We start from the raw sequence: 27,410 nt of genomic DNA, 5'->3' as shown, positions 1-27,410 counted from the left end.
TCATTTGCCTGTGGCGCAGTCCGCTGGCAGCGCTGGGAGAATCGGCTGAGGCGATGGGAGACCCCGTGGGTGACGTGAACTCCAACCTGCTGATACCGAGCTCCACCGGGGATGCGGAGCTGGACGCCGCGGTGTGGCGGTGGCTGCGCTGGGATAAGGTGAGAGCCGGTCTGTAGCGGTGCTCCGCAAGTGATGGACGGCGGTGTCAGGACTACAACTCCCACCATGCTTCATTCCTGCATCCAGTCAGGGCATGCTGCAAGTTGTGGTCCTGCAGAAGGTGACAGGTTGCTGGGCAGATGTCTATAGGTATCTGTGTGGAGATGGAGACGTCTATGGAGGTGATGGAGATGTCTATAGGTATCTGTGTGGAGGTGGAGACGTCTATGGAGGTGATGGAGATGTCTATAGGTATCTGTGTGGAGGTGGAGACGTCTATGGAGGTGATGGAGATGTCTATAGGTATCTGTGTGGAGATGGAGACGTCTATGGAGGTGATAGAAATGTCTATAGGTATCTGTGTGGAGATGGAGACGTCTATGGAAGTGAAGGAGATGTCTATGGGTATCTGTGTGGAGGTGGAGACGTCTATGGAGGTGATGGAGATGATGGAGATGTCTATAGGTATCTGTGGAGGTGGAGACGTCTATGGAGGTGATTGTGGAGACGTCTATGGAGGTGATGGAGATGTCTATAGGTATCTGTGGAGGTGGAGACGTCTATGGAGGTGATTGTGGAGACGTCTATGGAGGTGATGGAGATGTCTATAGGTATCTGTGGAGGTGGAGACGTCTATGGAGGTGATGGTGGAGACGTCTATGGAGATGTCTATAGGTATCTGTGTGGAGGCGGAGACGTCTATGGAGGTGATTGTGGAGACGTCTATGGACGTGATGGAGATGTCTATAGGTTTCTGTGGAGGTGGAGACGTCTATGGAGGTGATTGTGGAGACGTCTATGGAGGTGATGGAGATGTCTATAGGTATCTGTGGAGGTGGAGACGTCTATGGAGGTGATGGAGATGTCTATGGGTATCTGTGTGGAGGTGGAGACGTCTATGGAGGTGGAGGTGGAGACGTCTATGGAGGTGGAGGTGGAGACGTCTATGGAGGTGGAGGTGGAGACGTCTGTGGAGGTGGAGACGTCTATGGAGGTGGAGGTGGAGACGTCTATGGAGGTGGAGGTGGAGACGTCTATGGAGGTGGAGGTGGAGACGTCTATGGAGGTGGAGGTGGAGACGTCTATGGAGGTGGAGGTGGAGACGTCTATGGAGGTGGAGGTGGAGACGTCTGTGGAGGTGGAGACGTCTATGGAGGTGAAGGTGGAGACGTCTATGGAGGTGATGGTGGAGACGTCTATGGAGGTGATGGTGGAGACGTCTATGGAGGTGATGGTGGAGACGTCTATGGAGGTGATGGTGGAGACGTCTATGGAGGTGATGGTGGAGACGTCTATGGAGGTGATGGTGGAGACGTCTATGGAGGTGATGGTGGAGACGTCTATGGAGGTGAAGGCGGAGACGTCTATGGAGGTGATGGTGGAGACGTCTATGGAGGTGATGGTGGAGACGTCTATGGAGGTGATGGTGGAGACGTCTATGGGTATCTGTGTGGAGGTGGTGCAGATGGTGGAGACGTCTATGTGGAGGTGGCGGTGGAGACGCTGCTGCTCGCTGTCATTTGACTTCTACGCAGTTCTGGTTGTTTTTCCTTTTTTCCGCTCGTGGACGCCGGAGGCCGTGATCAGCGCCGCTGGTATAGTTGTGATGTTGCAGCAATTTCTTTGATGCGCTCACTCTTGAGATTGATTTTGTAGCTGATGTTGGCGATTGTATAACCCCCATCATCCACTGGTCAGTATGGCGGTAAGGAGGCTGTACTCGGGGGTGGAGTCTTATCACAGTTATGCACCTGTATCGGGGGTCAGAGGATTTTTGCACAGATGACGCTGTTACTGGAGGATAAGTCGGTGAATTATAGGAATGAAGGCCACCTCTGATGGCTGTGTGACCGGCGGGTGGGGGGCGGCCACCTCTGATGGCTGTGTGACCGGCGGGTGGGGGGCGGCCACCTCTGATGGCTGTGTGACCGGGGGGCGGCCACCTCTGATGGCTGTGTGACCGGTGGGTGGCCACCTCTGATGGCTGTGTGACCGGGGGGTGGGGGGCAGCCACCTCTGATGGCTGTGTGACCGGGGGGTGGGGGGCGGCCACCACTGATGGCTGTGTGACCGGTGGGCGGCCACCTCTGATGGCTGTGTGACCGGTGGGCGGCCACCTCTGATGGCTGTGTGACCGGGGGGCGGCCACCTCTGATGGCTGTGTGACCGGGGGGTGGGGGGCGGCCACCTCTGATGGCTGTGTGACGGACGGGGGGTGGGGGGGGGCAGCCACCTCTGATGGCTGTGTGACTGGGGGGTGGGGGACGGCCACCTCTGATGGCTGTGTGACCGGGGGGCGGCCACCTCTGATGGCTGTGTGACGGACGGGGGGTGGGGGGGCAGCCACCTCTGATGGCTGTGTGACTGGGGGGTGGGGGACGGCCACCTCTGATGGCTGTGTGACCGGGGGGCGGCCACCTCTGATGGCTGTGTGACGGACGGGGGGTGGGGGGGCAGCCACCTCTGATGGCTGTGTGACTGGGGGGTGGGGGGCGGCCACCTCTGATGGCTGTGTGACCGGGGGGCGGCCACCTCTGATGGCTGTGTGACGGACGGGGGGTGGGGGGGCGGCCACCTCTGATGGCTGTGTGACGGACGGGGGGGCGGCCACCTCTGATGGCTGTGTGACCGGGGGGTGGGGGGCGGCCACCTCTGATGGCTGTGTGACCGGGGGGTGGGGGGCGGCCACCTCTGATGGCTGTGTGATCGGGGGGTGGGGGGCGGCCACCTCTGATGGCTGTGTGATCGGGGGGTGGGGGGCGGCCACCTCTGATGGCTGTGTGACCGGTGGGTGGGGGGTGGCCACCTCTGATGGCTGTGTGACCGGTGGGTGGGGGGCGGCCACCTCTGATGGCTGTGTGACCGGGGGGTGGGGGGCGGCCACCTCTGATGGCTGTGTGACGGACGGGGGGTGGGGGGGCGGCCACCTCTGATGGCTGTGTGACGGACGGGGGGTGGGGGGGGCGGCCACCTCTGATGGCTGTGTGACGGACGGGGGGTGGGGGGGGCGGCCACCTCTGATGGCTGTGTGACGGACGGGGGGTGGGGGGGGCGGCCACCTCTGATGGCTGTGTGACCGGCGGGTGGGGGGGGCGGCCACCTCTGATGGCTGTGTGACCGGCGGGTGGGGGGCGGCCACCTCTGATGGCTGTGTGACCGGCGGGTGGGGGGCGGCCACCTCTGATGGCTGTGTGACTGGGGGGCGGCCACCTCTGATGGCTGTGTGACTGGGGGGCGGCCACCTCTGATGGCTGTGTGACCGGGGGGTGGGGGGCGGTCACCTCTGATGGCTGTGTGACCGGGGGGTGGGGGGCGGCCACCTCTGATGGCTGTGTGACGGACGGGGGGTGGGGGGGGCGGCCACCTCTGATGGCTGTGTGACGGACGGGGGGTGGGGGGGGCGGCCACCTCTGATGGCTGTGTGACGGACGGGGGGTGGGGGGGGCGGCCACCTCTGATGGCTGTGTGACCGGCGGGTGGGGGGGGCGGCCACCTCTGATGGCTGTGTGACCGGCGGGTGGGGGGCGGCCACCTCTGATGGCTGTGTGACCGGCGGGTGGGGGGCGGCCACCTCTGATGGCTGTGTGACTGGGGGGCGGCCACCTCTGATGGCTGTGTGACTGGGGGGCGGCCACCTCTGATGGCTGTGTGACCGGGGGGCGGCCACCTCTGATGGCTGTGTGACCGGGGGGCGGCCACCTCTGATGGCTGTGTGACCGGCGGGTGGGGGGCGGCCACCTCTGATGGCTGTGTGACGGACGGGGGGTGGGGGGGGCGGCCACCTCTGATGGCTGTGTGACGGACGGGGGGTGGGGGGGGCGGCCACCTCTGATGGCTGTGTGACGGACGGGGGGTGGGGGGGCGGCGACCTAGCACTGGATAGCGGTCGGATTATCTATGTCCTCGGTAGTTGCGCGGTCAGTTCTCGCCGTTATAATTCGCTGAGTTTCAGCAATTGAGGGGGTTGCCGCCCTCCCCTCCCCCCCCTCCCTGATTACTCGTTCCCCCCGCTCCTTACTGATCAGGTGACCTTTTCGTTCCTTGACAGAACCTGAAAACCAGAGATCAGATCGGGAGCCTGCTGCAGGATGGGAAGAACAAGGAGCTGCGGGAGCGGCTGTGCTCCCGGATGGCATTCGGCACGGCTGGCCTGCGCTCCCCCATGGGGGCCGGCTTCTCCAGGATCAACGACCTGACCGTCATCCAGACCACGCAGGTGAGAGCCCCTATCACCCGGCTGTAGGATTGGTTTTCTCCTCTGTTTCTGGAAAAGCTGGGTGGCAACAAACATGGCCGCCTTCACCGCTGCTCTCGGCATGTCAGGACGATGTATCCACAACACTGTGCAGATCTGACACCCAGGAGTAATGTATGTACAGTAAGTGCAGCTCTGGAGTATAATACAGGATGTAACTCAGGATCCGTACAGGATAAGTAATGTATGTACACAGTGACTGCACCAGCAGAATAGTGAGTGCAGCTCTGGAGTATAATACAGGATGTAACTCAGGATCAGTACAGGATAAGTAATGTATGTACACAGTGACTGCACCAGCAGAATAGTGAGTGCAGCTCTGGAGTATAATACAGGATGTAACTCAGGATCAGTACAGGATAAGTAATGTATGTACACAGTGACTGCACCAGCAGAATAGTGAGCGCAGCTCTGGGGTATAATACAGGATGTAACTCAGGATCAGTACAGGATAAGTAATGTATGTACACAGTGACTGCACCAGCAGAATTGTGAGTGCAGCTCTGGAGTATAATACAGGATATAACTCAGGATCAGTACAGGATAAGTAATGTATGTACACAGTGACTGCACCAGCAGAATAGTGAGTGCAGCTCTGGAGTATAATACAGGATGTAACTCAGGATCAGTACAGGATAAGTAATGTATGTACACAGTGACTGCACCAGCAGAATAGTGAGCGCAGCTCTGGGGTATAATACAGGATGTAACTCAGGATCAGTACAGGATAAGTAATGTATGTACACAGTGACTGCACCAGCAGAATTGTGAGTGCAGCTCTGGAGTATAATACAGGATGTAACTCAGGATCAGTACAGGATAAGTAATGTATGTACACAGTGACTGCACCAGCAGAATAGTGAGTGCAGCTCTGAAGTATAATACAGGATGTAACTCAGGATCAGTACAGGATAAGTAATGTAATGTATGTACACAGTGACTGCACCAGCAGAATAGTGAGTGCAGCTCTGGAGTATAATACAGGATATAACTCAGGATCAGTACAGGATAAGTAATGTATGTACACAGTGACTGCACCAGCAGAATAGTGAGTGCAGCTCTGGAGTATAATACAGGATGTAACTCAGGATCAGTACAGGATAAGTAATGTATGTACACAGTGACTGCACCAGCAGAATAGTGAGCGCAGCTCTGGGGTATAATACAGGATGTAACTCAGGATCAGTACAGGATAAGTAATGTATGTACACAGTGACTGCACCAGCAGAATTGTGAGTGCAGCTCTGGAGTATAATACAGGATGTAACTCAGGATCAGTACAGGATAAGTAATGTATGTACACAGTGACTGCACCAGCAGAATAGTGAGCGCAGCTCTGGGGTATAATACAGGATGTGAATTTGTGGAAAGCTTCAGAGCAGATGGTGGGCACCAGGCTCTGTCTCGGTATAGTCAGTGTACATTGTTGTCTCAGATATCACATGCATTGTTTATGGAGTAGCATGCCGTCCCTTCTGCAGGGTGTATAACATGCCCCGTCTTTGGCGGGTATCCCCTGTAATATTATAAGTTGGGGGACCCCCTCTTACATAGATCCCACCTACAGATGCAGTGCTGGTACTGTTGAAAATCATAGGCTTTATTTTATAGTACGCTCTGTAATGCCATGAAACCCTATAGTCCTGTTCATCCTGAGCCCCCTGGTTCATGAATAGAAATGTGAAGACTGGAGCAGGAGTCCTCAGGGTGATGACGCGGGGGTTAGTCACCCGGCATCTCAAGAGATGCTGACTGCAGGACTTCTCACAGCTGAGGGTTTGTTATAGTTATATCCAGTGTAGACATCCCATTCCCTATGTGACCTGATCACTTTCAGTATGCTGGGGGTTGTAGTCATAGCAGCTGGAGAGGCACAGGTTGCAGAGCTGTGGTGGAGGCTGACAAGCTGCAGCGGTCCCCGGGGCAGTGCGTTCCAGCTGGTGCGAGATCTGTTTACATGCTGCACACGGTCACGTGACTGTGCATGCCGGGGTCATGTGACGTGCATGCCGGGCTCTCGTGCTGTCCACGTGCTTCCTGTGTTGTGCAGAGCCGACTCAGTATTACGCAATGTGGAGCTGACACTGAGCGTGAGCCGTCCTCCCTCTGCTTCCCACACACCAGAGGCTCTGTTATATTTAGCACTTGACCTTATGAGAACCCGAGGGTTGCTGGGGGCCTAGGGAGGGGTGCTAGGGCCCTGGGGAGGGTCGCTTGGGGCCTAGGGAGGGGTGCTAGGTGCCTGGGGAGGGTCGCTGGGGGCCTGGGGAGGGTCGCTGGGGGCCTGGGGAGGGGTGCTAGGGCCCTGGGGAGGGGTGCTAGGGCCCTGGGGAGGGGTGCTAGGGCCCTGGGGAGGGTCGCTTGGGGCCTAGGGAGGGGTGCTAGGTGCCTGGGGAGGGTCGCTGGGGGCCTGGGGAGGGTCGCTGGGGGCCTGGGGAGGGTCGCTGGGGGCCTGGGGAGGGGTGCTGGGGGCCTAGGGAGGGGTGCTGGGGGCCTAGGGAGGGGTGCTGGGGCCCTGGGGAGGGTCGCTTGGGGCCTAGGGAGGGGTGCTAGGTGCCTGGGGAGGGTCGCTGGGGGCCTGGGGAGGGTCGCTGGGGGCCTGGGGAGGGTCGCTGGGGGCCTGGGGAGGGTCGCTGGGGGCCTGGGGAGGGGTGCTGGGGGCCTAGGGAGGGGTGCTGGGGGCCTAGGGAGGGGTGCTGGGGCCCTGGGGAGGGTCGCTTGGGGCCTAGGGAGGGGTGCTAGGTGCCTGGGGAGGGTTGCTGGGGGCCTGGGGAGGGTCGCTGGGGGCCTAGGGAGGGGTGCTAAGGGCCTGGGGAGGGTCGCTGGGGGCCTGGGGAGGGTTGCTGGGGGCCTGGGGAGGGGTGCTAGGGGCCTGGGGAGGGTCGCTGGGGGCCTGGGGAGGGTCGCTGGGGGCCTAGGGAGGGGTGCTAAGGGCCTGCGGAGGGTCGCTGGGGGCCTGGGGAGGGTTGCTGGGGGCCTGGGGAGGGTTGCTGGGGGCCTAGGGAGGGGTGCTAGGGGCCTGGAGAGGGTCGCTGGGGGCCCAGGAGCAGGTAAGTATGAAACTGCGTGATGAGAATACCCGTTTAAAGTCATTGGTGGCAGTGGCAGCTTCTGATCGGTGGCAGTGTAATCCTGGGGCTCCGATTGGTTACGTCTTCCATGGTAACCTCCCTGCTGCCGTGTGCACAATGCCCAGCTCAGCAGGGAGAGTGTGACGTCCTGTCCTCCCTAATAGATCTCTATCAGGGTGAATAGGACAAGGGTTCTAACCCCCAAGGGGGGAAATGATTAGTAAGTAAAAAAAATACTAAAAGTTTAAATCGCCCCCTTTCCCAGTTTTATATATAAAATATAAACAAACATATTGCGTATCGCCACGCCCCAAAAAAGTGCAAACTATAAAAATATCTGCTATGTGGTAACAGAAAAAAAATCAAAACCGCCGCCCCCCCCCCCCCCCAAACAAAATAGGATCGGACTGTTCTATTATGGGTCAGACGTTCCATAAAATGCGGCTTTTTTAGTGTTTTATTTTTTCCACGTGGTATCTAGTATCGCAATCCTTTTTGTGGCATCGAAGACAGATTTAAAATTTTGTTATCGTGACAACCCTAGTGTGATTCTAGCCTTACACTTACCTCATTTAACCCCTTGTGCATTGGGTGATTTTATCCGTTTTTGAATTTTTCTTTTTTTCCTCCTTGCCTTCCAGGAGCCATAACGTTTTTATTCTTCCGTTCACATGGCCGTATAAGGGCTTGTTTTTTGCGGGACAAGTTTTCCTTTCCAACGGCCCCATTTAATGTTCCATAAGATGTAGTGGGAGTGAAAGTGGATAGAAAACGTAATTCTGCCGCAGGTTCGCGGCTTTTATTTTATGGCATTGCCTGTGCGCTAACGCTGCCTTTTCTTTTCGTTGCCGTATTCTGATCCCCCCCCCCCCCCCCCATAACTTTTTTTTTTTTATATACTTACCTCTGTGGGGCTGGTCTTTTGCAGGACGATCTGTTTCACTGAATCCATTTTGGAGTGGGAGCGACTTTCTGATCACTTTTATGAAGCAAAGAAAAAACTAATTGTCCATTTTGATGTTTTCTGTTCTCCATACGGGATAAATAAGTTTTATATTTTAATAGTTTGGGCATTTGCGGACGCGGCGGTGCGCATGATGCTTATTTTTTTGTTATTTATTTTGTTTTGTTAGATCGCGTGTCCCATGGACTGCAGTGAATCGCCACAGGCGGGGAGGGCTCCGTAGGAGGTATCGCTGTGGTGGTCTTCAGAGAGACCGAGGCTACCACAGGGGGTGAGGGGCTCCCCGGATCACCTTGCGCAGGAGCCATGCACCTCAGATGCTGCCTTCACAATTGACCACAGCATCTGAGGGGTTACATGTCTGTGATTTGCATCATCGCCAATCGCAGACATTAGCCCTGGGCGTCTGCCGTTTTAATACATCAGAAATCCGGCGGCTATGCTGCCCACTGCGCTCTGGAACGGGGGCCGTTTCTAAAGCACAGTCTCGCCACACTCGTATGTTCTCTGTTCTTGTGATTTAAAGTGCAAGACACGAAAGTGGCGTGCAACGGCGGGGGGGGATTTATATCAATATGTTTATGTAACTGCATGTGTTCAGTATGGATAGGGGTTTGATGCCGCTCCTCTACCATTGCCATACTTCTCGACTCCTGTATACATCCTTCCCAACTTGTCTCCCCCCCCCCCCCCCCCCCCCGCTCCATACCAGATCCCTCTTCGGGCCCCCTGCTCTATCCCGGATCCCTCTGTCTCCCCCAGTGTGTCAGATTCTTGTTGCCGCTGTCACGTGCCATGAGGCCACCCCTTGTACAATGTCTACATTTATGTGCTGTGTATTAGTAGGGCACAGAGTCTGGCTCTTCCTCCAGGTGATGCCGCTATCCGGAGTGCCAGCCTGGTGCCCCAGGTGAGATGCCCGTGGTCTCGGCAGTGACGGCTTTGTCTCCATACAGGGAATGTACCACTATCTGGAGAGGAGCTTCCCGGAGCTGAAGAGCCGGGGCCTGGTGGTTGGATACGACACGCGGGGACAAGCGAGCAGCAACTGCAGCAGCGAGAGGTGAGAGGCCGTTATGTGCTCCAGTCACTTCCAGAGCTGCATTCACCGTTCTGTCGGCTACCCCTGGGACTCTGTTCATCTACTAAACTGTAACGCCTCATTCACACGTCGGTGTTCTCCGCGGACAGCACACGTCCTCATTCGTTTTAATGTGTATATTCAGACATTAGTGTTTTAGCACGGTCCGTGGGTCCGTATATTTAGCGCGGATGCATCCTCTATTTTGTCAGTGTTCACGGATCCATCACGTCCATTATAGTCTATGGGTCTGTGAAAACCATGAATACAACACGGATGCCATCCGCGTTTCACGGACCACTAAGAAGAGATGCTTTGAAAATAATTTTTCAGCTGTTCAGTGTCGGTGAAACACGGACCGCAAGAAACGGACACACGTATCCTTCACGGACAGCTTCACGGATGCATCACTGATCACCTTCTCACAGATTTGAGCACGGACATGGATGTGTGAATGAGGCTTAATGCTGTGGATATATCATGGTGAATACATGGGGGGGGCGGGGGTCTCACATCCAGAGCTGCAGCCTTGCGTCTGTCACTCCACTGTTCCCGGCACCTCACTGCTGCCCCCTGCTGCCTCAGTCATTTCACCCAGTATCATGGTGAATACATTGGGGGGGGGGTCTCACATCCAGAGCTGCAGCCTCACGTCTGTTCCCGGCACTTCACTGCTGCCCCCTGCAGGTTCAGCCATCTCACCCAGTGCACTCGGCTGTCCTGCACTGTGGCGGATGTAGGGGGCACACCTAGCGCAGTGCTGTAATCCAATACTGGATAATCTGCAGCGCGTTGTGCTGAGCTGTGTGAGATCCGTGTGTGTCAGCACAGGGCTGCCGCTCCGGATGTGACTGGAGTAGAACATGTGAGAAGGCTCTAGATCAGTGCAGGGTAAGACCTAGTATTTGGCACTCAGTGCTCTGGTAAGTAGCCTGCAATCTACCTTCCTTCCCATCTGGCTTCTGCTACTGTCTTTCTCCAATTCTTTACACTACATCTCTGCTCTTTTAGGGCACAGCGATGATCAGTGACTGCAGATTAACCGCTTTGTGTGTTGGAGTCTGGATTAGTCTGTAATAAATCTCCTGTCTCATCCACAAACCCCATGCTTTACACTGCAGTTCAGTTAACTACGCGAAAAGCTGATTTCCACTGCAGCTGATCATCCCCCCCGTGCAATCTGTGTTTCAGGCTGGCAAAGCTGACGGCGGCGGTGCTCCTCAGCCAGGGCGTGCGGGTCTACCTGTTCTCCAGATATGTCCCCACGCCGTTTGTGGTAAGTACCAGAGCCTGGGGGGGGGGGGGGGGTACCACGTCACTGTGAATAATAATCTGGTCTCTTCTGCTACCCCCCCAGCCGTACGCTGTACAAAAACTGCGAGCCGTGGCCGGAATCATGATCACAGCTTCTCACAACCGCAAGGAGGACAACGGCTACAAGGTGAGGCACCACCCCTCCCCCGACATGTATAACTTCTATACTCCAGTCACAGCTAGAGCTGTAGTCAGTTGTGTTAGGACTTCTACACCGGTCACTCATAAAGCTGCATTCACATTTCTGCTGCACAGTACCTCACGTCTCGCTGCTGCCCTCTGCTGGGTGATGCATGTTTTTTTCAGTAAAGGCCTCCACCGCTGTTCTCTAGTTTTGATAAATCTCCCTCAGTGCGTTGTGGCAGATGTTTACAGCAACCCCCTTAGTGTAATATCCAGTACAGTGTATGAATTCCACGTGCCAACCAACAGCATGGAGACCGCAGCTCTGGATGTGACTAGAGAATAAAAGATTTTAACCGAATTGCAGCAATAATTTTGCAACTACTCAGGATGCACCAATCCTGTGCTTTACTCCAATCACATCCAGAGCTGCATTCGTAATTCTACTGTAACCAATCACCATAGCCATCAAACTTTTTGTCCAAATTGCTGAGCAGTCAGTACCTGTTCCGAGCACTACAACTCCCACTATGCAACACGGAAGAGCGTACATTATATAGAGGCCTCCGAGAGTGGGAGGTCAGCAGGTTTGTGTACGCAGCTGTGGTTGCGATTGGAGTAGAAGGCATAATTTTAATGTGTGCTCTCCTCATACCAGGTGTACTGGGAAAACGGAGCTCAGATCACGTCGCCCCATGACAAAGAGATCCTGAAATGCGTGGAGCAGTTCCCGGAGCCCTGGGCCGACTCCTGGAGTGTGAATCTAGCCGACACGAGCCCGCTCATGAGGGACCCCCTGCAGACGATCGTCGACCGCTACATGGAAGACCTCCGGACGGTCTGCTTCCACAGGTATCCCGCCGGTCGTATTCCTGTCTCGCTCTCCTTCTGAATAGAGAAAGCGAAGGAATCCTGAATTGTCACAGTGGGATGTTTCCCTTTAAATGGAGGCGGAGTCTGGGCATTGACCTGTGTGTATCCTGCAGGGAGCTGAACCAGAAGACGCGGCTGCGGTTCATCCACACGTCCTTCCACGGAGTCGCTCACGATTACGTCCAGTCAGCCTTCCGAGCCTTCGGCTTTAACCCTCCGATTCCTGTCCCCGAACAGAAGGAGCCGGACCCCAATTTTTCAACTGTGAAATGTCCCAACCCCGAGGAAGGCGAGTGCGTGCTGGTAAATACTCCCATCATCCGTACACCCCTCCTGAGGGCAGCTGTATTTCTGTGCACCAGAATGGCAGATCCAGTGCAATGTACATCTGCTTATCTTGCTATTCAGATGTCTGGAAAAGCCGGGTGAATCCTGCCTAAGATCGTCACCCAGCTTTTCTGTCCTGCTGAGGGACTCCTCTACTTCCGTGCAGTGTCACTGGACTGATCTGCCATGCAGGATCTGGAAAAGCTGGGTGAAGCCGGCCTAAGATCGTCACCCAGCTTTTCTGTCCTGCTGAGGGACTCCTCTACTTCCGTGCAGTGTCACTGGACTGATCTGCCATGCAGGATCTGGAAAAGCGGGGTGAATCCTGCCTAAGATCGTCACCCAGCTTTTCTGCCCTCCTGAGGGACTCATCTACACTGCTGTGAAGGGTCACCGGACGGATCTGCCATTCAGGGGTCTCGGAAAGCTTGGTTAAAACTGTAAGCTTGGGTGCTGTAAGGCTGGTCATCTTGATTTTCACCCAGCTTTCCCATCTTCCTTGTTGACTTCTCTATCTGGAAAAGCTTGGCGATATCTCCGGCTGGTAGCTGTAGTGATATTTTGTGTTGGTGGTCACCCAGCTTTCCTAATCTGTTTTGCTGTATAAGTTTTGACATTCACAGGTCTGGAAAAGCTGGGTGAAGCCTCCTTATATCATAGTGACTCATCTACACTACCTTTCAGCATTTCTAGACAGATTGGGATCTTGGGAGCTGTATGGGTGGCCATATCGGTTCTCGCCCATCTTCCTTCATGACTTCCTGGAAAGCTGGGTGGTGCCTCCGGGTTGGAGCTGTAGCAGTGTTTAGTATTGGTTGTCACCTAACTTATCCATCTTCCTTACTGACTAAACCACCTGGCAGCATAGCTAGACAGCCATTCGGGGTCTGGAAAAGCTGGGTTAAACATCCCTATGATGATCATATTGGTTCTCACCCAGTTTCCTACCCTTCTGAATGTGTAATAATGCTGGTCCTGCTTTGCAGCGTCACTAATCTAGACAGTCTTGCAGCTAGACAGATTTGTCATTCAGGGGTCTGGAAAAGCTGGGTGCAACTTCCCTGTGCACTACTTTGCAGCATAACTCGGCAGAGCTGCCATTCAGGGGGTCTTGGAAAGCTTGGTTAAAATGCCCCTGGTAGCTGTAAGAGTGGTCATATTGACTTTCACCCAGCTTTCCCATCCTCTTGCTGCATTACCTGTATGAGACTGGAATGGGAGCTCAGTTGTCACCCATCTTTTTTTGCCCTCCTGAATGGTAAATCTAAATGACATCAGACTTAACCTGGATGACAGCATCACCGGACAGATCTGCCGTTCAGGAGTCTGGAAAAGCAGAATGTGGTGGTTGTCACCCAGCTTTCCAGAGACAGATGCGAGGTTCCTGATGTAACGCTTTTCGCTCTGCTCGTCCTAGGAGCTGTCTCTCAGGTTGGCAGAGAAGGAGGACGCCCGGGTGGTGGTGGCCACGGACCCTGATGCCGACCGACTGGCCGTGGCCGAACTACAGGACTCGTAAGCCACATTTATAAATTGTAATCCCTTAACCTCTTCGCTATCGGCGCTGGTGCGAAGTGCAAACATGGCGCCCGCTCGTGTGTGCGGCGGGCATCATGGCTGGCGGGTCTCTGCTGTTTCAAACAGGCCAACAGCAATTCTGAACAAAACATGGATGTAAAAAATTCCATGACTTTTCAGAATAAAAAAATAATAATTATTGGATTTTGTAGGCTCAAATATAAGCTTCAAAATCATAATAAAAAAAACAATTAATAATAACTATTAAACTTTTTTTTTTTCAAACGTCCGTACTACTAAAATTAAAAAAAACTTTTTTCCAGCACGACGTAATGGGGAAAAAAGTGTCAAAATGGCCAATTTGCCATTTTTTTTCATTGCTTACCCAAAAAAGTATAATAAAATGTGATCAAAAAGTCACACACTCCAAAATGGTGTCAATAAAAAGTACAGATTGCCCCCCCCCCACAGCTCAGTAGACATAACTATAAAAAAGTTATGGGGGTCGGAATATGGTGATGTAAAAAAACAAACAATAAATCATTTTTTTTAATTTGGACATGAAAAAAAAAAAAAAACCTATCCATATGTGGTGTCGTTGTAATCGTACTGACCCGGAGAATGAAGGGCACAGGTCAGTTTTGCCGCAAAGGGAATGCCGTAGGGATAAAAGCCGTAAAACGGTGGAGGAATTGATATTTTTTTTTTTTTACAATTTCACCCCATTTTTAGATTTTTATTTTTTCTGCTTCCCACTACGTTGTAGGCCATAGTACAACTTGTCCCGCAAAAAATAAGCCCTCATACAGCTATGTGAACGGAACAATAAAAAAGTTAGGGAAGAAAAATGAAAACTACAAAACCTCCGGTATCCAAAGGGTTAAATAAGTGACTTCCCTTTCATGATGCACCTGCCCTGGGCTATAGGACGTGTTAACCATTGACTGACCGCGATGTATCCCCAGGGGCTGCTGGAAGGTGTTCACCGGGAACGAGCTGGGCGCCCTCCTCGGGTGGTGGATGTTCTTCTGCTGGGACAAGTCAGGTTCCACCTGCAAAGTCCAGGACGTCCACATGCTGGCCACGACCGTCTCCTCCTCCATCCTGCGCGCTGTCGCCTCCAAAGAAGGCTTCCAGTATGAGGTGCGTCTCGGGAGCCTGTCAGCAGGGAGGCCTCCACTGTAGAGTAGGGCTCTGTGACAGCAGTGGGGCATAGGGATGTTCTGTCACAGGACTATGTAATTGAACTTCTGTTTCGTGATCTCTGCTTGCTGAGAATGAATGGAAACCCCTACGGACCTAATGCTTCTAGGATTTGCTACACTTGTATCCAATCTAGACAGTCCTCTGTGGACTCCCAGATATATTTTACCTGCACTGATACACTGTAACAAAAGATCAGGGCAGGACCTCTGTGGGAAGTTCCAGGTCACTGACAGCAAGCAGAGATATTGAAATGGTAAAGAATTAGTATATCACAAAGTTGCAGAATTGTTTATAACACAGCTTTATAGATAACGCTTCTCACAGCTGAGGGTAGGTTACAGTGTATCAGTCTTGACAATCTGCACTGATACACTGTAGCAAACAGTCAGACGATAATGGGGGGGGGGGGGGTGGATTAGGACAGGGCAGGTTTTCATCCTCCTAAGTGTAAACGTGGACACCTCCATTCAGTGACAGCAAGCAGAAATCATGAAAATTGAAGTGCAGTTTCTGAGGAAGTTGCAGGAAGTTCTTCTTCTTCAGTAAAGTGTTATTTTAGTGGGAGTTCTTACAGGGGTCGTCTCTCTTCCTACAGGAGACTCTGCCGGGATTTAAATGGATCGGGAACCGGGTGAAGGCGCTGCTGGACCAGAACAGAACCGTCCTGTTCGCCTTTGAGGAATCTATCGGTCAGTGACCCGTGACCTCCGCCTTGTCCATAATGCAGGCCCACTGTGGACGTCACCTTATGGGAAAGGGGGCGAAGTCACCTAGATTTGTATGCACAGAATTAAAGGGGTTGTCTCCATCATGGACAATGGGGGCATATCGATAGGATATGCCCCCATCCCATTGTCTTATAGGTGCAGTTCCCACCGCTGGGACCCGCACCTATATCGAGAACGGAGCCTCACAAGGTGGTGGCTGGAGGACTAAGGTACAGCCACCACCAAGCCGGCTCCCCATAGAAGTTAATGGGAGCGTACCGCGCATGGGCGCCCCCCGCTCCCATTAATTTCTATGAGGCTGACGGAAATAGCCGAGCCAGCGCTTGGCTATTTTCACCGGCCCCATAGAAAATGAATGGGAGCGGGTGCCGCGCATGCGCAGTGCGCCCTTCTTCACTTTCGGGGCTCCGTTCTCGATATAGGTGCGGGTCCCAGCAGTCCATATCCTAGCGATATGCCCCCATTGTCAATGATGAGACAAACCCTTTAACCCCTTAACGACCGCCATGTAGCGTTTCTACAGCAGCCGTTTGGAGCGGTTCTTCAGAATCGCGTCCAGTCCCGGCACCGATTGGGGGACTAATAAGTTTGGTCCCCTATCATATCCCCTTAGATCTGAGGCCTGTGATAACCTGGCCCACATAAAACAGTCCCTCACACGGCTAAATCGACAGAGAACTACAAAAGTTACATCTCTTGACGTGAGGTCGGAAATGGGCCAGTGCTTACAGGGTTAAAAAAAAGTGGCGTTCCCTGTTCAGGATCCTGATGTATTAGCCAGAGCATACCCTGGATCACACAGACAGTATGTTGATTTCAGTAAGAACGATGCAGTACTTTATTTCCCCTGTGGGGGTGCTGCAGGGGAAGTCAACGGCTGCTCTTCTCCCTGCAGCTGCTTCATACACTGCGGCCACTAGAGGGCGATCTGTGTGCGGTCATATGTGTCTCCTATTGACCTGGATAGGATCAGCACAGAGGTTGCCCCCTAGTGGCAGCTGAGCTATTTACAAGTCAGTATAATTCTGATAATTACCTCTCTGATTTCCTTCAAGGCTACATGTGTGGGACGGCCGTGCTGGACAAGGACGGAGTGAGCGCGGCCGCTGTTGTTGCGGAGATGGCGACGTTTCTGGACAGCGTCGATATGAACCTGGCACAGCAGCTCGTCCAGATATACGAGACGTAAGCAGTGGGATGTTCTGAAGATTTCTGATGTACCCGTGTGTTTTAATTCTTCCACATTTTAAAGAGCCCTGCTGGCTGTCAGTGAATGAGGAGATTATTATTCACATTCAGAAGCTGAAAACCAAGCCTGTCCTAGTCTCTGCAGCTCCTCTGTCCTGGACTCTTAACCACATGTGCAGCACTGGGTCAGGACGGGTTTCCGGCCTCTGAGTGTAAACAGAAATGTTTTTATTCACTGACTGCGACAGAGATCTTGAACGTGGTGAGAAGCCCCAAGGACATTACAGGTTTTCATTCATTTGTGAAGGCTTACGCCAGTGTATAGAGTTCTGTACGGGCAACAGTGACACCTGGTGGGCAGAAGTCAGAATTGCAAATCCTTGCTCTGCCACACTCCGCTCCGACAGGCAAGACTTTTTAGTTTTCCAGTTGCGTGTACCAGAGCCTGTTTTTTTGGGGGATGAGTTATAATACTTAACCCCTTCCTGATGGAGCAATTTTCAGTTTTTGCATTTTTGTATTTATTCCTGGCTTCCAAGAGCCTTTTACTTTTCCGTTCACATAGCCGCAGGAGGATTTTAATTTTTGCGGACAAGTTGTACTTTCTAATGGCACCATTTACTGTTGTATATATGCCGTAGTTGGGGAGCTGGAAAAAAAATCCAAATGTGGTGGAATTAGAAAAGAAATGCAGTCCAAGTGGACCCCACAAGCAATCATTAGATTGCAATTTGTATAGAATAGTGCCACCTGCTGGCCTGACTTGGAATATACAAGTTATATGTCTAGAAGCCTAGTACAGGATCTGGCTTATTACTTCTATGGAACGCCTTCCATGACCTCGTCCCGGAGGCGTTCCTGCCCGGCACAAGCGCGTGCTTCCATGTTTTCAGCCTCTCAGATGTTGTGGTCACATTTGACCACAGCATATGAGGGGTTAAATGTCCGCAATTGGCATTAGCGCAGATTGGGGACATTATCCCCTGGTGTCTGCCGTGGCGCTCGCTCCGCTCCGAAGTGGGCACTGTCTCTAAAGACTCGACATCTGCTGTACTTTTAGTGGATGTCGGGAAGGGGCTAATAACCTCTTTCTCATCCGTGTCATGGGGGGGGGGGGGGGGAACATAGGATAGACCATGGATATAGCGGCTGCCACTAGGAGGTGGATACTTAAAAATGTTTGCTCCTCCCGCAGGGGTGAAGTCTGGAGGCAGCTTCGTGTTTGCTCCCCTTACGTCTGCTTCCCACTACCCTTTAGTGACGCTCACATTCTGATCCAACCATTATGCCTCCAGGCATCACATCCGGCCAGTCAGCTAATTTAAATCCCGGCTTTGGCTCTAGCTAGGCCGCACTTCTAGGGGCTGGACAACGTTATCCTGATCTCCCCGCTTCTTCCATGGCATGAGTCCTTCGCACCGTCATCTGGAAGGACGCACTCTATTTAAAATGGTGCAAAACTTCTCCCTCACTAAAAAAAACATTGTGGAGATGCTAAGCTGCAGCCAGAGACTCCCCCAGACTCAGAAGACCCTTCCTCCGTGTCCAGAGAGGACTCCCTAAGAACCCCCCAGACCATCTCTTATCGCTGCTCACTCTGTTTCCCCAATATCTTCTCCCCCAGGTGCTCAGAAGGGGAGATTTCAGACATAGAGCAAACTCCGGATGAAGAGCGCTCGTCCAGCCTCTCCTCTATGGTGGACAGTCTCATTTCAGCCGTAGTTGACTCTACAGGTCATGGAAACCAAGAAGGGTTCTTGTTTCGCTGCCTAAAATTTATTCACTCAAATCATTGAGATTTCTAATCCAAATAAGGCCCAGGATAGACAACTCGACTGCAGTGGCGTGCCTCAAACTTCAGGGAGGAAGATGACGCCTGGAAACCATGGCAGAGATGTCTGATGATGTTGGGCAGAGATTCATGTGCCAGCCCTGTTGGCCGTCCACATTCCAGACGTGGACAACTGGATTGCAGATTTTCTAGGCTGAGAACGCATAGATCCAAGAGAATGGGGCACTTCATCCTTTAGGTCTTTCAGGAGATATACTATGGTTGGAGACTTCCAGACATGGATCTCATGGCATCCCGCCTCTACGGTCAAATTCCCGTCTTTGTCGCTTGGTCACACAATCCTCTTGCTCTGGCAGTGGACGCACTGGTCATTCCTATAGTTAGGCCTTAGTTCCTTCAAGGGACAGGTTTCCGCATTGTCAATACTATTCCGGCATCCCCAGGGCAGCAGTTCTCCTAGTTGCACCTTCCTCAAGGGTGTGGCCCTTGCCGCTCCCCGCTACCTCACTGTGACCTCAGCCTTGTCCTTGAGGCTCTTCAGCAGGCGCCTTTTGAACCTCTACAGGACTTTTCCTTACGTTTTATTTCCTGGTTGTGGTCACCTTCATTCGTAGGATGTCGAAGCTGGTCACCTTGTCATGTAAATCCCTTGTTTCACCTCTTTTTGTCCTGAGCCATCTCAGGCCAAGGCACAGGCCCGACATATGTTGGAGATGGTGCTGGCAGTCTGCACTTACCTCTCCGTCACCTCTACCATTCGGAGATCAGACTCGTATGAAGGGTCTGGAGATGTCTAAATCCACCATCTCCTATTGGATTCTTGCCATTTCTGAGGCTGAGACCATTCTAAAGACAGGAAGCCCCTCTTCCAAGTTACCACACATTCCACCCACCCTGGTTGGTGCGTTACCAAGCATCTGCCCTACAGGCGTAGAAGAAGGCCACCTGGTCATCTCTACACAAAATTCAAGATTTGTGGGTCTCTGACCTGTTCTCCAGGGTCGGCTCTGTTCAGGGCGCCCTCTGGTGGCTCCAGTTCTCCAGCTCCTGCTCTGGAACTCATTGATCTAACTCGGTGCCTGTGGGAGGATTGAACACTTTTATGCTTAGTGGCAGCGGCTATACCCAATGTCCATCCTGTGTGTGTGTGTCTCTCCCCCCATGAACAGAAGAAAAATCCAGTTTTTTGGGGCAACCATCTCAGTTTCTGCACAGACGGATCCGCACCGATAATGCAAACGCTTGTATCCGTTTAGAACGGATCCGTTTGCATTATTCTTTAAAAAAAAAAGTCTAAGTCGAAACTGATCCGTCCTGACTTACATTTAAAGTCAATGGGGGATGGTTCAGTTTTCAACTGCACCATATTGTGTCAGTGAAAACGGATCCGTCACCATTTACTTACATTGTAAGTCAGGACTGATCCCTTTTGGCTCCTCTTCGCCAGGCGGCCACCAAAACGCTGCAAGCAGCGTTTTGGTGTCCGCATCCAGAGCGGAATGGAGGCTGAACGGAGCCAAACTGATGCGTTCTGAACGGATCCTTATCCATTCAGAATGCATTGGGGCTGAACTGATCTGTTTGAGTGCCCTGAAACGGATCTCACAAACGGAATTCAAAACGCCAGTGTGAAAGTAGCCTTAGTTAGCAGATTGTTCATGCTGTTTTTATGGAAATACTTTTTTGGTCCCATCCTCAAAGTTTTTAATATGTGTAAAGGAGCCTCTAGGAGCAATGGGGGCATTGCCTTTGCACCTAGAGGCTCCATTCTCTCGGCTGCTGCCCCCCCTCCTGCACTTTGATTGACAGGGCCAGGCATTGTGAACGTCATCGCGCCTGCTCCGTGCGGTTCAGTAATGGGCACAGGACAGAATAGAAATGCCTCCTGTGTCGGTGCGATGACGTCCACAGTGCCTGTCAAAGTGCAGAGGAGCGGCATTGAGAGCAGAGCCTCTAGGAGTAGCGGCAACGCCCCCGTTGCTCCAGAGGCTCATCTTCATATATTAAACTTTTTTTTTTTTTTCACCGACCGGCCACATGTCTGGATCTGACCCAAGCTCAATTCTGCCGACCAGCGCAAAGGTCTACGGTTAGCCGGTGTAAGGCCCCATTCAGATAAATGTAAGGGCTCCGTGCACGTGCTGCGGACTGCAAATAGCCTTCTGCAGTGCACGGGACCAGCCACGTGCACTCCGTGACCCATTGACCTGAATGGCAAAAGATACGACATGTCCTATCTCTCTAAATATCTTGTGGATCACGGACCCATTCAAATCAGTGGGTCCGCACTACGGAGTGCACCTGAGGTCCGCAGCACGAACACTGAGCCCTTACGGTGGTGTGAATGGGACCTAATGCAATGAAACTGGTGGCAGAAACCCTTTCAACTTTATTTACCTTGATAACAAAGTTGTGATAATTTTGATAAAGCCAACATATATTAACCACAGCAGTTAAGGGGTTAAACGGTTAAGATCAGAGTCCTCTCTGACCCTTACCGCAGGAGGCCGTCTGTCCTTGTCAATACACCTTCTCCAAAGACTTCTGTGACCCTCAAGACTGCCATCCTTCTACCCTTACGTCCTTGTGTCTGGGACCTCCAGAAGATCTGTAGGATGTAGATGTTTCTGTCCCATCATGCCTCAGACTCATCTCTATTTTCTTCTCGCCCATTTCCAGATACGGTTATCACATTTCACAGACGTCTTATTTCCTGTGCCACGATCCTCCCACCATCAAAAGGATATTTGAACGGCTGCGGAATTACAGCGGTCCTAAGCAGTACCCGCAGGCTTGTGGGGTGTACGGCATCCTTCATGTGCGGGATGTAACGATGGGATACGACAGCAGTCAGCAGAATAAGAAATGTGTAAGTGCAGCACATAACTCCCAGCATCCGCTGCTTATTTCTGCTGAAAGCAATGGTGATTTGCATTGTGGGAAGTGTCGCCTTTACACAGTCACCTGAAGTAGTAAAACAAATGCCCCAAGTGCTTTCTGTACACTGTGAAGTGCGCTGGTATCGGGAAAGTATCGTGGGTGCGTATAGCAATCCAGTATGTCTGATACTAGGTTGTCTCTTGCAGCTGCTTCCGGTCAGTAAAAACAGTCAGATGATCACCTTCACGTTTCAGAATGGATGTGTGGCTACCATGAGAACAAGCGGCACAGAACCAAAGATAAAGTACTATGCTGAGATGTGTGGGGTCCCTGGCCAGGGGTAAGTCTTCTCCCTTTCTCAGCACTGGAACTGTAGCTACTTTTTCCAAAGTCACCTTTGGACCCTTATGGATCCTCTGTTGCCTGTTGTACCATTACGGGTCCTTTTTTTGCACCTTTGACCATCATGGGTTCTTTGGCTGCCCCTTGGGACCCTCGTGGGTTCTTTGGCTGGCTGCCCCTTGGGACCCTCGTGGGTTCTTTGGCTGGCTGCCCCTTGGGACCCTCGTGGGTTCTTTGGCTGGCTGCCCCTTGGGACCCTCGTGGGTTCTTTGGCTGGCTGCCCCTTGGGACCCTCGTGGGTTCTTTGGCTGGCTGCCCCTTGGGACCCTCGTGGGTTCTTTGGCTGGCTGCCCCTTGGGACCCTCGTGGGTTCTTTGGCTGGCTGCCCCTTGGGACCCTCGTGGGTTCTTTGGCTGGCTGCCCCATGGGACCCTCGTGGGTTCTTTGGCTGGCTGCCCCTTGGGACCCTCGTGGGTTCTTTGGCTGGCTGCCCCTTGGGACCCTCGTGGGTTCTTTGGCTGTCTCTGACATCTCTATTTCTCTGCAGTGACAGGTCGTTCCTTGAGCAGGAGCTGAAGAAGGTCATCTGGGCTCTGGTGGAGGAGTTCCTGGAACCCAGTAAGAACGGCCTGATCTGGAGGGCGTAATCTGTATGAGGATGCCCGGCCCCGGCATCTCCGACCCTGCTCTGTGCAGCCTCCATGTTACACGTCAGCAGCGCAGATCAGCCGGAACGGCAGTGAAATAACGTAAAACTGTCCAGACATATTCAATGCAAAGCTCTTCCATGTGTGATCCTGCTACAAAGCATTGTGGGTAGTGTCTGTGGTAACTGCTGCAGGGCGGGTGCGTGATACAATGGACGAGTCGTATCGTTACTCTGTGGACACGTTTCTTAAAGTGACAGTGCACCCCCCCCCCAGTTTAAGGTTTATCAGTTTGACGTTGTTTGTGTTTGGTTTGTCCGCTTACGACCAAATAACTTTTCATGTCTTCGTTGGAGAGACGAGACAGCGATCTCTGCCGAACTTTCCAGCGTTCTATAAGGGATATGGTCGCAGGACTGGTGCCCCTTAAATATCAAAGCTTACCAAATAGGTGACCAGTGAATATCCCCTATCAAGGCGCAATTTATAGGGGCAAGGCCATAGACCAGGGGCCAGCAACCTTCGGCACTCCAGCTGTTGTGAAACTACAATTCCCAGCGTGCTCCATTCATGTCTATAAGAGGTCTTAGAAGAACAGAGCCAGTATGCATGTTGGGAGTCGTAGTTTCACAACAGCTGAAGTGCGGAGGTTGCCTACCCCTGCCATAGATGTTAGAATTGTCTGGAGCATCATGGGAAACAAGGGAACCTGTCTAGTTTACTTAGCAAAGAGATGAGCGTCGCCAGATGTGCTGAGCCGGACATGCGGCTATGGAGCGCAGCGGCGTCTGCATTACCACTGAGCTTTCATAAGCGGCCAGTCCTAGCAAGTGTTCTTTCAAAAGTGCGCCCACTAGTGGCAGCCGCCTTTGTGAAGGGCGGAGCTTACACTGATGAGTTCTACCCATAGGGACCACGAATGGCGTCCGCAGCCTCACAGAACGCAGGAGGTCATTGCGTGGACATGACACGACCACCTAAAAAAGTGTCACTTTTCTGTAGTTTTGTTCCTGTTATGTGTTAATTTTATTGTGTTTGTTTTTTTTGTTTTTTTTAATCCCAGTGGAAGCGCCACGAGCGCTGGCGCAGGTCCGGACGCTGGGTCTTCTGGCCGCTATGTCACATTCGTTTTGTTGTGCTGCTCGGAGCTTCTCCTGTGGCTGGAGAAAGTAGTATTTTTTTTTTTTTTTTTTGCCTTTTGAGCTTTTTGGTTGTGTTGAGGGAATGGTCGACTGGGAATCCAAACTACAACCCCCAGCATACAGGGAGTAGTAGTTTTGCAGAAGCTGGAGGGCCGCAGGTTGGAGACCACTGATCCAGACTTAACCTGTTGTGGGACTGTTGAAAACTGCATGACGGGGCGAACTCTGAAGGACCGGTCCAGACTTGTGGAGGTGAAGATTTCTAATAGACTTTGGGGAAGATTGATCAAAACTGGTGTAAAGTAGAACTGGCTTAGTTGCCCATAGCAACCAATCAGAGTCCACCTTTCATTTTCCAAAGAAGCTCTGATTGGACGCCATGGGCAACTAAGACCGTCTTCTTTTATACCAGTTTTGATAAATCTCCCCTTTATGTATCAATTCCTTACCGTTTTCAAGATCTCTGCTTGCTGCCAGTGTCAGGGTGTAAAGAGCTGCCCCCTGACCTATTCCTGAGGGTTTGGTACAGTGTATGAGCCCACTCTGTGAACAGCGCAGATCACTCCTGGCCCATATGCTTGCTGCAGTGTTTCAGCGCAGGTGAAATGTGTAGGACTGGAGTCCAGCTACCGCTGACACATTGTAACCCACCCTCAGCTGTGAGAAGGAGTTTCCAGCTTTGGGCCGGACCTGTGCCCCTCAAGCCCCTGAACGTAAAGAAAGACTTTCCCGTCCGCGGTCCTGCTGCTCCGCTCCCAGTCTATGCAGGACCCGGAGGTGGCTGGGTCCCGTGACCGCTGCTGCCAATCACAGGCCTTGGCGTTCAAGATGCCGTGACCGCTGAGGCCCGGGATGGCCAGCAGTGTCCATGGGACCCTGCGGGGACTGAAAGTCAATGTGAATGGAGCATCGGCAGGACTTTTTTTCCCTTAAGGTGTATATATATTTTCATGTTCAGTGCCACAGCTACGGACCAAAGGGGTTGTCTGCTCCAAATCTGGACAGCCCCTTTTAAATAATGTCAGTGAATGGAAGCAGTGAGCCATGAAGAACACAGACCCAGTGTCCAGGGCAGGAGACAGGCGCGGTTTGTGGTGTTGCCCACAGTTCTACATTGTGACAAATACTCAGCTGTGCAGACGGGAATGTATCAGCCTCTGAATAGTAAAAGTGTTTCCAATCACTGACAGCAAGCAGATTTCTTGAAAATGGCTAACTGTTAATGATATGGTGATTATGGTGGAATGGGACTGGGCCGGTCCTCCCTGGGGTGCTCCCGGTCCCTCATTCTTCTGAGCGGTGATTCTGGCGCAGTCCATCCCTCTCCGCTCTCATATGCGACATCAGATATGAAACGCGTCGGCTCTGAGCATCCACTACATGGATCACATCGGACGTGATCTTGCTGGTGTTCTCTGCGCTGTATATCCAGTACAATCCTTCCCCGCCACAGGAAGAACCACTGCAGAGCCCACATCAGAAGTATAAAGCTGCTGCGTCAGTCCGCCCTGGAGAGGCAGCTCCACCAGTGTACAGGTGAAATCCACACATAATGTTCTCTTGTACTCCAGTCACATCCAGAGCTGCATCCACAGCCACATCACATCGTATACTCCAGTCACATCCAGAGCTGCACCCATAGCCACATCACATCTTATACTCCAGTCACTGCACCCACATTCACTTCGTGTTATGCTACAGTCACCACCGAAGCTGCATTCAGAATAATGGCTATTTAATGATTTCTATACACTAAGAAGCAGCTGCATTGCATTGTGGGAGATGTAGTGTTTGCACCACTCACTGTACATGATTATAGGATAAGCCATGGTGCATTGTGGGAGCTCAGCCAAGCTATTCAGTCAGCTAAAAGAATTTTGAATGCAGCTCTTGATGTAACTGGAGTGCGTAGCTCCACACCAGTACAAGCTGTGGGCACAGGGGATATCGCATGTAGCTTTGACCTGTCTGTTGGTAGTAGGAGCTTGGTGGCTCTTCGGGTGGTTGACCTCTCAATGTCGGAGTAACCACTCGTCACTGCTCTTGAGGATGCCCGTGGTCAGTCGCTGGGTGTCTGGGCGCGCTGTGCCCGTACAGTGACCGGGCTCCATGTGTCCCTATTGAAGCTTTTTGCACTGTGATTCATAATGGCTTCCCCGAGGTCTGGAGAGGCGGCCGGCCCGGGGTTGTATTGCACTATGTCTCATTGCACTATGTCTCGTTGCACTGCTCTTGTCTGTCCTGCGATGGAGCTCTATATATGGACTCAGCATCCTCTAGGGGGCGCTGCAGTGTGCCTATGTTATAGCCAGATTGTTATATTGCTTTCTGTACATGTATTTAATCTTCACTAGGGCTCATGCACTCGCATGTACTTATTGTCCGCATCCCATCTGCATTTTTTTTGAAAACTCGGATGTGGACTCGCTCACTTCAGAGGGGCCACAAAAGAGGCGTACAGCCCACCTATGAGACACCCTCTGTAAGGGGCCGGCCGTTCCGTAAAATATGGAGTAGGCATCTGTGTTTTGTGGATCCGCAATTTGCAAAACAGCCAGCGGTCGTGTGCATGAGCCCTTATTGGTGTCTCTGTGACTTTATAAGGTGCTGCTTGGGAAGCTTTCACATCCTGCTTGGCACTGGATGTCTTCTCCCCACGAGTCTGTTGTCCTGTTTACCCAAAGACTTCTTCGACCTCTTCTGTGGTGACTTACTGAGGTCATTGATGTTCTCACCATCTCCAGTTTCCTTGGAGTCTGAGAAGACCAGTTATGGTTGGCTTTAGACAATTGATGGTTCTTCTGAGTCTCCGACCAGGTTTCGAGACCTGTACCTTTTTGATTTTAGAAGGTTTGCATCCTATACAGTTAAGCATGGCGACCTTGGCTGCGACATTTGCCGTAAATTGCATTGGAGTGTTAATGAAATTGAATGGGGACTTGTCGCGCTCGGTCACGAGATCCAGATCTTCTGGTAAATTTTGGACCGTGACAACTTGCTGTTTGCGATGTGACCTTTATTCACTTTCATGGCAGCCAGAGTCGCCGTCTAACTCCAGTCTTGGTTATGTTTATGTCAGAGACTGCTTTCAAGGGTATGGTCAGTAAAAGTTCTAGACCACCCAAGTTCCTGGTTAAAGGGGGTGTCACATGAAGACCACCCCACATATCACAATTCGTTATGCTGTATTTAAAGGGGTTGTCTGGTCCTAAAATAATAATAAGGTAAGTCATACTCCCCGTTCCCCCGCCGGTCTCTTCTTCCTGGTCCCTGTCGACACATGGCCGCTCAGCCAATCCTGGCGGGTCACCGCTGTGGTCAGCGATCGGCTGACTGGTTTATTTTCTGTCAAGAGGGTCAGAGAAGTAGAGAGCAGCGGGGGATCGGGAAGGTGAGGATTTAAAAAGGACATTTTGGCTGTGGGTGTGAACCCAGTACCTCTCTGTACACAGTTACACTGGGGGTGTCCGAATTACAAAAAACATTGCAGCTTTTTTTTTTTTTTTTCACCAGTCTACAGGCGGTGAGTGGTATGACACCGCCACCCCGGTCACTTTAACGATGCTGAGCTGTAATATCACATACAGCCCAGGTGTGGCAGAAAGCCACCATGTTTTTCCTTGACACATCGAGATGTTCAGCTCTGCCGTATAGACCTGTTCTTTCATGTTTACCTCAGAATAGGGATAATTATTTTGTACACAATTCTGTTGCCGTTAGCGCATTGTTGTGTTTTTTTTTTTTTTTTATTGTGATATTTTGTGTAACTAGTGTGAAAATAAACTCTGGTTATAATTGGA

The 27,410-nt window shown here is 52.2% G+C and overlaps 1 protein-coding gene across 1 annotated transcript; it reads left to right on the top strand.

Moving 5' to 3' along the window:
* PGM2L1 (phosphoglucomutase 2 like 1) lies at positions 1 to 27,410 on the top strand. The gene is made up of 14 exons (XM_044285182.1): positions 1 to 158; positions 4,208 to 4,375; positions 9,406 to 9,512; positions 10,722 to 10,806; positions 10,888 to 10,971; positions 11,626 to 11,819; positions 11,954 to 12,143; positions 13,585 to 13,682; positions 14,651 to 14,828; positions 15,487 to 15,580; positions 16,675 to 16,804; positions 21,279 to 21,468; positions 21,686 to 21,819; positions 22,369 to 27,410. The coding sequence occupies exons 1-14, from the start codon at positions 54 to 56 to the stop codon at positions 22,466 to 22,468; spliced, it is 1,857 nt and encodes a 618-aa protein (XP_044141117.1). The 5' UTR covers positions 1 to 53; the 3' UTR covers positions 22,469 to 27,410.

The sequence above is a fragment of the Bufo gargarizans genome, chromosome 3, assembly GCF_014858855.1.
Source record: "Bufo gargarizans isolate SCDJY-AF-19 chromosome 3, ASM1485885v1, whole genome shotgun sequence".
In the NCBI taxonomy this organism is placed as follows: domain Eukaryota; kingdom Metazoa; phylum Chordata; class Amphibia; order Anura; family Bufonidae; genus Bufo; species Bufo gargarizans.
This window is presented reverse-complemented; position numbering and strand designations above follow the sequence as displayed.